Raw genomic sequence first — 13077 nt, 5'->3', positions numbered from 1 at the left:
ACAAGTGATGTTTATTAGTTTAATATTCAAATATGGTGAACAGAATCAAAAGACTGCTCCATATAAATGAGTGATTTTGAAACCCCTGAAATTACAATGCCGACTCGGCGAAGTGAAGTGCATTTGAACCCTACCTCTCCTCTGCCATGGCCCTGCACACCTCAGCCAGGACTCTTCGCAGACCACGCTGCTCAGGCACAGGCTCTTCCTCTCCCAGAGCAGTGTCAGGGGCTCCGTGGAGGAGAACTGGCCCAGCTCCACCGAAACAAAGAGCCCGAGGTGAACTTCCACTGAGCACAAATCCAGCCCCTGCAAATGAACTTCCCACAGACCTGTTTCTGCAGCCATCAGCCCAGCAAAAACCCATCCGACAGTAGTTCTGCTTGGTTCATGGCTGCAGAATTCGGCCTTTGCTCATTTTTGGGTCCTCGTTCTTGGTTTGATGCCATAAGCTGAAGTGCTCACCATAACTTGGCAGGGGCTTTGCCCTCCCCCAGCATCTTTTGTTTGGTATAGACATTAGGAAATAAATTAACAAGTTAAATGCGTGCTTTTCTTTACAGCAAAAAGAAGGAACAAGTTTTTCAGAGAAGGAAGTTTCTGAATCATGAACCAGCAAAGATTTAGAATAAAAAAGTTCTATGCAAACCTCTGCAGTGTACTGAGTTTAAATCAACCCCTCTTATAGAAAGACCCTTGTCTTAAAACACGAAGCCAAATGCAAAATCCCACCCTGATTACAACCAGAGCAAAACTGTGATTGACACAGCAGCAGCCACTGCGCATCAGCACGGGGTCCCACTGACAGTGGTACAAAGCCTGGATGTCACCCCCACACAGCTCTCAGATCCTTAATTCCTTTACACCAGATGTGGAAGAGTAACTGCAGCTACCCCCAGCTCGACCTTGGTCAAACCCTTCCCAGGTTTAAAGGGATTTCAAGTGTAAAAGGAGGATTCCTCCTCTGGAGAACCTACACAAACACCCCCTGTCTCCCCAGCTGCAGAAGTACGACCAGTGTGCAAGACCAGAGATCTTTATGGGCAAAGTTTATCTTCTTTTTGAGTTTTCAGTGACTCTTGGTACTTTAATTTTTAAATATCCCTTTTTTTTTGTTGGATTTTGGTTTGCTTTTCTTCTCCAGTTTGTATTCCTAAAGGGCCAGGTTTGTAGAGAATTTATCAGAACTCCTACAGATCAATAACCTGGTAACCATTCTTATCCCCAGAAGGTTTAGATTAATTTGGATACAGCTTTGACAAACATTAAATCTCTTCTTTAATGATGTTCCTCAAACAAAACAGTTAGCAAAATATCTGAATTTCCTTGTATAATGTCACATTTTAATGTAAACATCAAATAATGTACCAAAAGTTTTACTGGGGGGAGGAAAAAAAAAAATTAAAGCGGCACAATTCTTTATACCACTGGAGAAGGGGGAGGAAAAAGCCAGATTACAAACATTTACACATGCATAGTGGAAAAAAAATTAAACAAACAAACAAAAAGGTATTTTACTAAATTCACGCATTTTTTTTTTAAAATAGTTATTAAATCTACTAAGCACCAACATACCTAAAAATTTATTTTCAGCTTCATGATTCATTTAAAAAACCTATCAAATTAACTTTTCAAACAAGCTTATATTACTAGCTTGTCCAAAAATAAAATGTAGTTTTTTTGGGTTTTTTCTTGGTTTTTTTTTTTGTTGTTTTTTTTTATTTTTGTTTTTTTTTTTAATTGTTTTTTTTAAAGTATACCAATACTTTTTATCTGAATGTTTCCAAACAATGGCATAGGTGTCTGCAAAGAATGCCTTTACTTTACCCTACAGTGGATGGAAAATACAATACCACATCATACAGAATCTAAAACTATAAAAGTCTGAGAATGCAGCATCCCTTCACAAAAAAGCTGATAAAACTGAAAGGATTTAGAAGATGCTGCACCTTTATTAAAAAAAAAAAATTAAATGAATTTAAGCAGAAATAACATACATTTTTACATTAACTGGCCATTTCTGGTACAGAAACCCAGCATAGTATGCTAATGTTATTGAATAAATGTAAATGCTACTTACAATCTTTTTAAATACAATTTAGACAAACTTTTTTTTTTCTCTTTTTCCTTTTTTCTTTTTTTTTTTTCCTTTTTAAGTTGTACAGGTAACCTCTCAGCTGCTAGTTTAATGCAACATAGCATTAACATTACACAAATTAAAAAAGAAGGTGTGTGTTTCCCTACAGAAAAGCTTTCCAAAAACCGACCCACATCAAAAAATGCAAAATAATGGAATATAATTAAAAAAAAAAAATTAGTTGCAAGTCTAGCAGCAAAGCAATTAAGTGAGGATATATTTACTAATATAAACAAAGGGAATATTTGCAACTACAGGTGAAGCCCCAACTATCTTAGATCTACCGACACAAATAAAAATTAAATTCTCTCTAAAAAAAATAATCTGATTATTTAAAATAGGAGTAAAAGCCATTGCTACCTGATGAACTACCTAGGCTAAGTTCCTGAAACAAGGACAAAGGGTCGCTATTCTTTTTTGTCTGCTCAGGAGGAGGTTTGGGCTTTGGCGGGGCCCGCAGAGCACTTGCGTAGGACATGACAGGTTTGCTCCCACCAGCGTTCTGCTGGCTGTTGCTGTTGGACTCGACGATCTGCTTGTTGGGCATGAGAGGTGGGAACTGGCCGAGGTGTTGCAGCACGCTGTAGTTGAAGGAATTGGATAGCTGTATGTTTTCAGCCTTCAGGTGTTCCTCTGGGGGCTTGACCGTCTTCGGTGGAGCTGCAGAAGGAATAACCAGAGTTTAAGTGAACAGCTCTGCCCAAGGAAACCTGCCTACAGTAACCTCAAAGTACGGAGGGGTACTGGAGCCACCTCCTCTGGTAATCTTGCCCTCAACAGCACCCATGTCCTGTGTTTAGCCACTCCTGGTCCTGGGAAATCTCATCATTAAGTATTCCAGCTTCATTCCCAACCACTGGATCTGGCGTTATCCCTGTCAGCAATGCTGAGCAGGCTGACATCACTTCCCACCAGCAGGCTGACATCACTCCCCACCAGCAGGCTGACATCACTCCCCATGTTCTCCCCATGCCTGTACCCACAGAGCTCCTAACACTGAACCTGCAGCTCCGCACAGGCGGATTCAGCCGATGCACCCCACGTAAGCTGCTCTGAAATGGGCCACACACTCATTTCAACAGCTCATCCACTGAGACAGTGCAAAGACTCTTTCATTCTTCTTGCTTTACAGCTTAATAGGCTAAAATTAAAATTTACAGCACCATATATAATTCATTCTCAAACAGCAATTCAGTCCTGAATGCTAACCAACTAATTATTGGTATTTTAGCCTGAATGCATTCCTGCTAATTGATATGTTCTTGGTCCACATTTAACAACTCCTGTAACTATCAGAAAAAATGGTACTTTAAACCATAGGTACAAAACTGCTTTCCAGTGGATTTCCTGAATCCTAATGAGGTATCTCACTTGTGTCTACAGAATTCCTCTGTCTTCTACAGCGAGAGAAGCTCTACACTGAAATGCTGCCATACGTTACAACTAAAATGACCTAGGAGCTGGGCAACAGATATATATTCTACAGTTAATTCAGTATTAAGTATATATATTTTTTAAAAGTCCAGAAATGCACCATCAAATGAGTACAAAAGTAGAAAAACATAATTGCACAGTTATGCTTTTAACTGGAAGGGTCAGATGCAGCCTTTTGGTTTTGATACTCAAAAAAACCCCCAGACACCCAAACCCAACACACAGAAGAAGAAATACAGAAAGAACATAAGCAACCTTTTAATTTCTACTTGCACACTGCAGCCCTCACAGTCTACTTCATGAAGCACGGAGAATCAAAGATCATGTCTGTACCTACCTAACAACTCTCGGGGTGGAACTGCTCTGTTGGCTCCGTTGCATGGAATGTTTGGGTATGGGGCAGATGAGGAGGAGTTAACCCACAACTCAGGTGATGAATAGTTGAAAGATGACTGGTTATTGTGGTCCTGAAGCTCTTTACACTGACCAAGACTGTCTTGAGGAGTGCTTAATTCTTCAGAACAAGCCTGGACTGAACTAGAGGAAATTCTTCTTTGGTACAACGGCCTGCCTGGTCCTCTTGGTTCATACTGTGAATTAAAAAATAAAACAAACAAACAAAAAAGGCCTTTTATTCCTTTTATTCAACTGAACTTATAAATGTCATTTTTCCAACCAATGCCTTACCATACCATGTCTTATGGGGGGAAAATATCTAATACATTTCAAGTTATACGTTGTCTACTGCTATTCCTGATAACATAGGTAATCACAGAAACCACAGACTTTTAAAGGAACTGCAAGAGCTTCAACCAAGATGCTTAATTCTTACCAACCCTTACATCTTGCACTTCTATCTGGAGAAGTATCATACAGTGTGAAGATACCCAACACTGACAGAGGGAGCAAAGGAAGCACAGAAAGACACAGGAGCAATAGAAAACATTCCATTTCTATGGGAAAAAGGGGCCTTTAGTTTCCAAAGGACAAATGAGTGACTTGTATACCAGGATTTGGAAAGCACGATACATTTGTATACTGGATTTTGTGTGTGTACACACAAATGCTCTGGAGAAGGGTCTGCCCTTGGGAGAACCAACGCAGAGAATTTTATCTGAAACCACAGAAATTACTCACTCCCAGAAGCCCTGTAGATCACATCCATGGAAATGGCAGGAGTTCCATTAATTAACCTGATGGCCTCAGGAGTTCAGATTTAAGGACCCTCTAAACTTTCTCAAGATTTAAAGCAAGCTTGCTGTGTTACAGTTTGGGGGGGGGGTGTTAAAAAAAACCCAAACAAACCAGTATTTGCCGCCTCCTGACTAAGAGCATGAATAACAAGTCACAGAAGTCTATACTTGGTAAAGGCAGAAAGTAAACATCCCAATGAAACATCATCAAAAATGACCGAAATAAACATCAAATAACTTGCTTGCAACGCCCTGATATTGTTGTTATATCACCCAGAAAACCAGACAGGGAAAAAAGGCTACATGAAAGAAAACTCTAATATCTCATTATAGCTGCCACACTCTTATAAATATCAAGGGAACAGCACTTAGGATATCCTGTCATTCTGCTCTCTTGAGGATATTCTTCAACAACAAGAAACTCAAAATCTGTGTGAATCACACCCAAAAAGTATCCTTTTATTGACTTTAAGGGGCACTTTCAGCAAGCCATCAGGAAGATGTCAAAGCTCTGGGCACTGGTGAGCACAGGACAGGCAGAGTAACTCCAGTGTTCCCTCTGATGGGCAGTTCGAGCCAGACTTGACTAAGCACATGCAAAAGCTGTCAAATATCAAGCCAATGAAAGAATGACTGAGTAAAGAGTTTAGTAAGGACACCAGGAGTCATGACATCACCCCTGGCACCTGCCTTATTTGAGGGATCTCTATCAGCCACACAACTAAAAGCTGCATTTTGATCTCTCTATGTATTCAGAGCTGAACTACTGGTCTTGGAAACTTCACCTGCAAGTCTCCATCCTGCAACACTTCTCCTGCATTTGGCATTTCTGTCACACATTTTGAAAGGAAGAAGAAATAAGAGCTAAACCGAATTTGCACTAATTACATAAAGGTTCACTCTATTTGTCTTCAGATAGCAGGAGCTGTCACAAACTCTGTAGGAATATTTATTGGTTCATTACCACTGAAGAGCTGTTGTTCCCATGTCCCGCTGTACCAACGGCGTTAACTGTTGTCACAAGGTATTACACCGTGTACAAGGTGTTATACCTTAATGGGCCAAGACATAGAATTTTGAAATGCTGTAAACCCAAACCTCCCTACAGATCTAACAAGGCCTGAGGACTCCATTAACCCCTCTGGGTCTGTGTCAGGCAGAAATTGGTAAAATGCACTGGAATTCAATTGTAGGTATTTTGCCCAGGCACATATTTTCTATTTTCAGAAGTCAAAAGACAATTAAATGTGTATTACATGGGACAGTGATGAGCACGGATACCCCACAGCTCCTGAGAAAAGCCTTGACAGAAACACATCACAGAACAAGCCACTTCATGTACAAATATTTGATTACATGCAGTCAGTGCAAGATTGCCTGAGAATATTAATTCTGACATTGCTGCAATACAACCTGGCTCCACCACACTACATATCCTGCACTCCTCAGCACTCTGGATTCCAACAGGAATTACAAACTCCTGTTCAAAACATCACCAGTCCTAGCTGGATGTTCTTGCACAGTCTACATCCTGTAGCACAGGATGTAGGATTTATTAAATCAGGTTTTGTAGCATGTTAAAGCAACTGTACTGCTCTGGTCTCAAGTTAGCATGAAAGGTAGCTCAAGCATATTCACAGATTCATACTGACTCCAGCTGACTTTCCAGAGAGTCATTTCATGACTTTGCACCTGGGGTGTGATTAATTTGCACTCTACATAAATGACATGTAGATAATTGACCAGAGATTCCAAGAAAACTCCCAAGTAACATTCAAAAAGCCGAGACCTCCCATTTGGTAGAGAAAATGTTATACCTGCAGTGATGAGAATCATGAATACTCACAGGGCGAGCGGAGAAGCTGTAGAGAATATTGTGACCTCACAGAAATTCCCAGAGTGAGCTTTAAATATGTGAAGCATTTTGCATTCAGCACCACTTCAGAATATGATTTGATATTAAAATAGCAAGACAATCACACACAGAGACAAAAACCCCTACCTCTTCTAAGCTGTGGAGCGAAGAAGCAGATACTGCTCGAGATGCGAGTGGGTGAAATGGCTCCTGACCGACTGCGTGCTGATGATTCTGTATCTGTATAAAAGGGTTTTGCTGCGACCTATGGGGCAATGGAGGTATACCATAATGAAAGCCCTGCCCCATAAGGTGATTCTGCTGTAGGTTAGCATAAGTCCACGATCCATCAGGTTGCAGGTATTTCAAGGGAGATGGGGTTATATGTTCAGATGGCATTGAGAAAGGGGGATTGTATATTTGGGGTAAATGCTGCTGAAATGCTGGGTTACTGGGTATTTCAATGTCTCTGTTGTTTTCAGTGAAGTTAGGAAAGTGACTACTGTGGTTAGAGTTGCAGGAAGGAGAAGGGAGTGCTGGTGGGCTTCTGGGCTGAACTTGTCTGTATTGCAACAGTCTTGACTGAGGGGGTGGCATTTCAGCTAAGTCCCGACTTTCACTTTGATCACGGTGTGACAGTTCTCTGAGCAAATCCTGGAATCTGTATTGACAGAATAAATGTATCAAGAAAAAGAAAAAAAAAAACATGTTTTGCTGAAATCCCACTCTTTTTGAGGTTGAAAAAACTCAAAGCACAAAACACTGAATTTAAATATACTCATCTTTGGGCTTACTGACCCTAACTTCAAAGGATATGACTGCGAGCAATCAGAAATTAGGCACAAGAGGATTAACTGGATGAAATACCTACCTGAATCATCTCAAAGTTTTAATAACTCTTGAGATTTCCTTTTCAGTCAGAAGAATCAATTTTTTGTTATCTCTTTACGAGACAACTAAGGTAAGGATTTCGTGCTTTATTATTCAAAGTGAAAAAATTCACATGGTTAAAGAAAATTTTAACCCCTTGAAAGGCAAATGATCAGGGATTCCCCTCACTTGCACAATATTCTTCCAAACTTCTTCAAAAGGTTCAATTCAGCACCACAGGGTCAGGTAAGAGAGCATTCAGAGGCTTTACCATGGATATAACCAACCAGATGGAAATAAAGCATAGTGGGAGATGACAGTAAACAGAGGCAATTTAAAAATTCAGCCTTTACAATATATGTTATTAAAGCTGAAGACCACAGGAACCATTTTCCTGTTTGTGCTCAACAGCTTCCTTTCTTGCCCCCTAATGCTTCATCTCAAATATCAAAATTTTTTCCATCTCCCTTTAAAAGCAAAGGCTTTCTGAAAAGGAAGAAAAGTTTGGGTTTTACTGGGGAGCAGTGTTTGGGGAGGGGTTGGTTTGTTTGCAAGCACATAAATCTGAGACCACTGTTTCAACCTAAAGAATTTACAGTTCAAATAGGCCTTAACTACACTCAGACAACTCTTTCACAAACACAAGGTTGTTACTCTCAATCCATTGCCTAGTCCATAAATACAGCACTGAAAAGCTCCATAAAAGTATTTTTTCACTACAGCTTTACTACCCAATATACTAACAGAATAAAGCATAACACATAATAAAAGCACAGTTGTAAGTCAGCCTGCCAACTATTTTACCCTTCAGAGTAACAGTGGTGCACAGCAATACCTTTAAGTGCCTCACACTTGATCACAGTGTTACACATAGGTGCCCACTGCTCAATGTTACACAAGCTCTGATGACTCAGTAAACAAATACCTTGAATATGTTGCCTCTGTTTCATCTTCTGTATTACTGGCAAGTTTCCAGTTTGCCCTAACTTGCTGCTGTTGATGCAATCCAATTGGTTGCTGAGGAAGATGTGGTAGATGAGGATGGTGATGGTGTTGATATGGAATAGTGCCTTGACTGAGATAGGCATTATGTTCATTCCATTGCTGTAACCTGGCTTGTTGTTGCTGCCTTATTGTTTCCAAAGCTACATTTCCATGCATACGATCTATAAAAATAGTTTTAAAAAAAAAAATTTATCTAATGCCCCTTTTTAAAGATCTTTATGTCAGAAAAAAAAATAAAAGTACGTTTTATACACTTTATTCCAGGGCCTATTATATACTAACTGCATTGCAGTGTATAACCTGGTTATTTAAATCATATGGAAAACCATATAAACATGAATCTTCTAATAAAGTGCTGAATATTCAAACATGCCTCAAGCAGCAAATTATGCTCAATGACATTACTTATGGAAACTAACCCAACAATGACCCAATTCAGAGCAATATGCCTGAAAAGGTAAATACCTCCTTCATTTTCACTTCAATGTAGTTATAATTGCACACTCTGAATTTAAATAAAGAAAAGTCACCTACCTAAAGTGTCCCCTAAGGGCATTCCTGATGGATTCTCTTCAATGAAATTGTTCAAGTGGGTTGGCAGAACAGGGTTGTGCTGTGCAATAGGCCTCAAAGGATTATTAACTTCTTGTAACATAGGTGGGGGGTGTTGTTCTGAAATCACAGCATCTACAGCAGGAGAATGTGGTCGGTGGGGAATTGGATTATTAAAAAAAGATTGGCTGGGGCCTGCCTGGTAAGCAGGGGAAAGCTGCGAGGTCTGTGGAGGCTGCTGGTTCAAATGGTTATGCTGCTGAACTACCTGGCTGGGCTGGGGGGGCATTTGGTTCTGTGGTTCAGGCAAATGATTCTGCTGCTGACTTAGGAGGTTTTGCTGCTGTTGCAGGGGGTATGGCTGCCTGGGCATCTGTGGGAGGTGCTGGAAGTGGCGGTTGGGAACTGCATACTGTGAGTGGGGCGGGGTGAGGTGGAGATTCAGCTGCCTGGGGTTAAGGTTATCTTTGCGATGGAATTTAGCGTTGGGATAAGCAACGTTGGAACGTGACTCTGGGCTTCTAGTCTGAGAATTTGCCTCTAAGTCAACCTGGAAAAGAAGAATGGAAAAAGCTTTGAAAATTCACATTAAAAATCCCAAACAAAAAAAATGTGTCAGTGATGAATAAATTCACTGAAACAGAGAACATTAAACCAAAACACAAAAACCCTACACCAAACAAAACAAACCACAAACCCACCTGCTTGGTTTCCACAGGTTTCTTCTCAGGTGTTCGAATTTTATTGATTTCAGGTCCAGCATTGTTTTCACTTTTACCTAACAATATTGAAGAAATTATTTATTTTCAATGGAAACACGTTTTGGGGGGGTGTCCATATATAGGGAAAATTTAGTCTTAGTAGTATAGCGTTTACACCATCATTTGACAGTTAATATAATGACCCCAATTACACTGGTCTCTTAATCTCTGCACTTTGTTCCTTAATCATTACTAACTAGTTCTCCCCACTTAACTGCAAATAACATCAGCAGTAGTTACCACTGGACTGCAGAACAGGTAATTACACCCTCACCACACTCACACCCCAGCTTTGATTACTTCCTCCTCTCAATCTCACAGCATCCTAGTTCCCCCGTTTGCAATGGCAAATCACAGGTTATTTCCCCAACCCTGTAGATCTCTTGATTTCACTTAAGGAAAAAAGAGAAAAATCCCTTTTCACCATAGTCTATTTAAAGCAGAAAACTACTTTGCAAAGCAATTCCAAGGACTAACCATTTCGACTTTGTTCATGTTGCTCCTTGTCTTGATGCTGAAGCTGTTGCTGTTGTCCTATGCTAACTGGTGAGTGATGTCCCAGGCCATAAGGTATAGGAGACCCACGCCCATGTGCCTGTAACAGGTTCATATTATATGCCATAGCTGCTTGATGCGTAATGATTCGAGGGTCAACTGCAAACCTACCCTGATACCCCGTCCATGGTACCTACACAGTTTTAAAAGAAAAAATAAAAGGAAAAAAAAAAATGATGCCATCTGTTAAGGTACATTAAAGGACAAAGCAACAAACTCATTGCTATTGTGTCTGTAACAAGTGGCTGTCCATGCCTCGGATGACCTGACACACTAACACACCACTACAGGGGGTGCTGAGAAGGGGAGCGATAAGGGCAGCCTCGCAAGGGGCAAAGAGCAAAGGTTTTGGAGGACTACTCTGGGAAAAAAAAAATGTGTATCAAGACCTATTCTTGTGTCAGTGGTTTCAAAATTCAGAGAGAAAAGACCGATGGGCAAACTGTATTTTAATAACCTTTACATTAATGCCTTCTCAAACAGCAGTGGGCAAAGCTCAGGAAAATAAAAAGCCCTTTCACCTGGCAGGCAGAACGGTCCTTAGGCCCCATTTCAGGGGAAAGCCTCTAACCTGAGGAACTCTCTATATCCCTTTTTTACCACCCTGTGCTGTAGCCCTGTAACACAGAGGGAGCAGACATAGCACCTCTGCACCCACAGACACTTAGTGAAGTTCCCAGGGCTGGTGGCTCAATCAGAGGCTATCCACATGGGAGGTACCACAGGGCCACTCCAAAGTGTTTGTGCTACTGATGCATTTACTGCAGATCATCTTCCTAAAAACCTGAAGTAAAATCCACCTCCTGAAAGCATGTAAAATAAGGCAGGAACATTTACAATTGTAACATTTTAAATTTTAGTCCTAAAAGGAACAGCTCTGGATCAAATCAGTTCAATCTCCTTCCTGTAAAGGAAATTTAATGAAAGGAACAAAATGTATGAAAAAGAGGAGAGTGTGGGTAAAGTAATCATCAAGACTCAGGCTGACAAAGCATCCCTTACTGCTGAGAGCAGACAACCTCCTCCTGATTTTACCTTGGATATGGAAACAGCCCTAAACAAAGCAAACGGATCCACTTTATCTTCCATGAACATAAACACGTTTTACTTCAGCCCATATTTGTTTTAAATGTAGCAGCCCTTCATGAGATTCTTTTTTTAAATTCATGTTTGCCCTTGAAACGTGCACTTTGAACTTTAGCTTTAGGCTACTACTGCATCGCTACAATCTCAAATCATCTCCAGCAAGCCTCTCTTCAAAAGCAGCCATCTCATTAGTACCTCAGTCTTCCCACTTAATTATTTTTAAAAATCCATCCTCCGGGAAGGTGAGCTCAAAATACGTCTTTTTTTAATTAGAAACACATTAAAATGTATTAATCTTGGAACAATAAGACAGACCTTTTAAAATTATCTTGCTTGATATTAACATAATGTGAGCAAGCATGACAAGAGATACAGCTGCTGGCCCTCTCAGTGCATTTCAATTCACCCATCAAACTCAGATTTCTAGTAAGCACAGGAAAATTCCTTGATCTAGCAAAGAAAACCACTGTATAGCTGCCACCTGATCTAAGGCACACAACTGAAACTAGAGTTTCTCCAGCAAGTCCCCTACAGAGCACCCATAATTATAATAGGGGACTTAAAATTATTAAAACCCAAGTTATCTGTATGCCAATATTTGGCATTATGAATTAACACATCTGCATGTGTGGCTTCTGTGTCCTTCATGTCTTCAGGAGCTGTGTACAACACGTGTATGTTACTCCACATCGCTCCTGCAGCCTTTGTTCTTCCCTCCCCATTCTCCTCCTGGAACATGTGAGCGTGGAAGTTAAAAATAAAGCAGAGACTGCTCCTTTAATGAGAGATGCAAGGCAAAACTCCATACATAAAGGTTGCCTAAAAGACCTAATTACGGATCTTCATTGTGTTCTCACATGTCATTAAGGAAAACGATTGGAAAGGAAACTGGTTTGCTCAGAGGCTCTGGAAAGGGAAAACATCCCATTATGCTTATTTTTCTTATCACTTCACTTCAGACACCGCGTGCTGCAGACATGCAAAGCTGGTAATTCAAACTGTATGAAGCCAATAAAGAGAAACAAGCTCTGCCTGAACTGCCTATGTCTCTCCAATGATTAAGAACTGGACTAGGCAATTAATTCAGACGCAGGTATCTCAAGTCAGATGAGACAGATCCCACTGGTGTGCCTAAGCCTAGAGCTGAGGCAAATACACCAAATTACATGAACATGAAATTGCTTTTAGGCAGCCTGGAGTTACTTGTGGGAGCAATGTTTTTAAGTCCTCATTTTTTGGTGGTCCTCTGCACGGCCAGCTAAGCCCACGTATTTGAAATGAAGTGCTGAAAAAGTTTGCAAAACATTAACAACTGATTTTGCCATTAGTTTCTGTACATAAAATAATTGGGAGAAGTGAGGGAGAGGGGGAAAACACCCAGAAAATTAATTCTTACAGGCAAAGGCACAGACATGACCATATTTCCTCCATAGACAGCAGGTACATAGAGAATACTTGTCCCAGTGTGTGGATCTATCCTTTGAACAGGACTTGGAGATTTCCCCAGATTGGGGTGAGGTCCCAGAGGAGGAGGGGGAGGAGTATATGCTCGGATAGGATTTCCAATTAGAACAGAAGGATTGGGCTGAACTGGGAAAAAAAAAGAGAAAAGATAAATACATATGAAAA

General features: G+C 40.5%; 1 protein-coding gene across 1 annotated transcript in view; it reads right to left on the bottom strand.

Moving 5' to 3' along the window:
• The window catches only part of HELZ (helicase with zinc finger), an 82425-nt gene continuing 69348 nt past the window's right edge, over window positions 1-13077 (bottom strand). Inside the window, exons 24-31 of the mRNA XM_084273670.1 lie at window positions 12845-13038; window positions 10285-10495; window positions 9748-9824; window positions 9029-9596; window positions 8415-8655; window positions 6767-7280; window positions 3909-4161; window positions 1-2797 (exon numbers count right to left, since the gene is read on the bottom strand). Coding sequence (XP_084129796.1) covers window positions 2466-2797; window positions 3909-4161; window positions 6767-7280; window positions 8415-8655; window positions 9029-9596; window positions 9748-9824; window positions 10285-10495; window positions 12845-13038 — 2390 coding nt within the window. The 3' untranslated portion in view covers window positions 1-2465. The remainder of the gene's footprint in view (window positions 2798-3908; window positions 4162-6766; window positions 7281-8414; window positions 8656-9028; window positions 9597-9747; window positions 9825-10284; window positions 10496-12844; window positions 13039-13077) is intronic.

This window comes from Gallinula chloropus (genome assembly GCF_964237585.1).
Source record: "Gallinula chloropus genome assembly, chromosome: 20".
Lineage (NCBI taxonomy): Eukaryota > Metazoa > Chordata > Aves > Gruiformes > Rallidae > Gallinula > Gallinula chloropus.
Note: the sequence above shows the minus strand (reverse complement) of the source record. Positions and strands in the feature narration are given on the sequence as shown.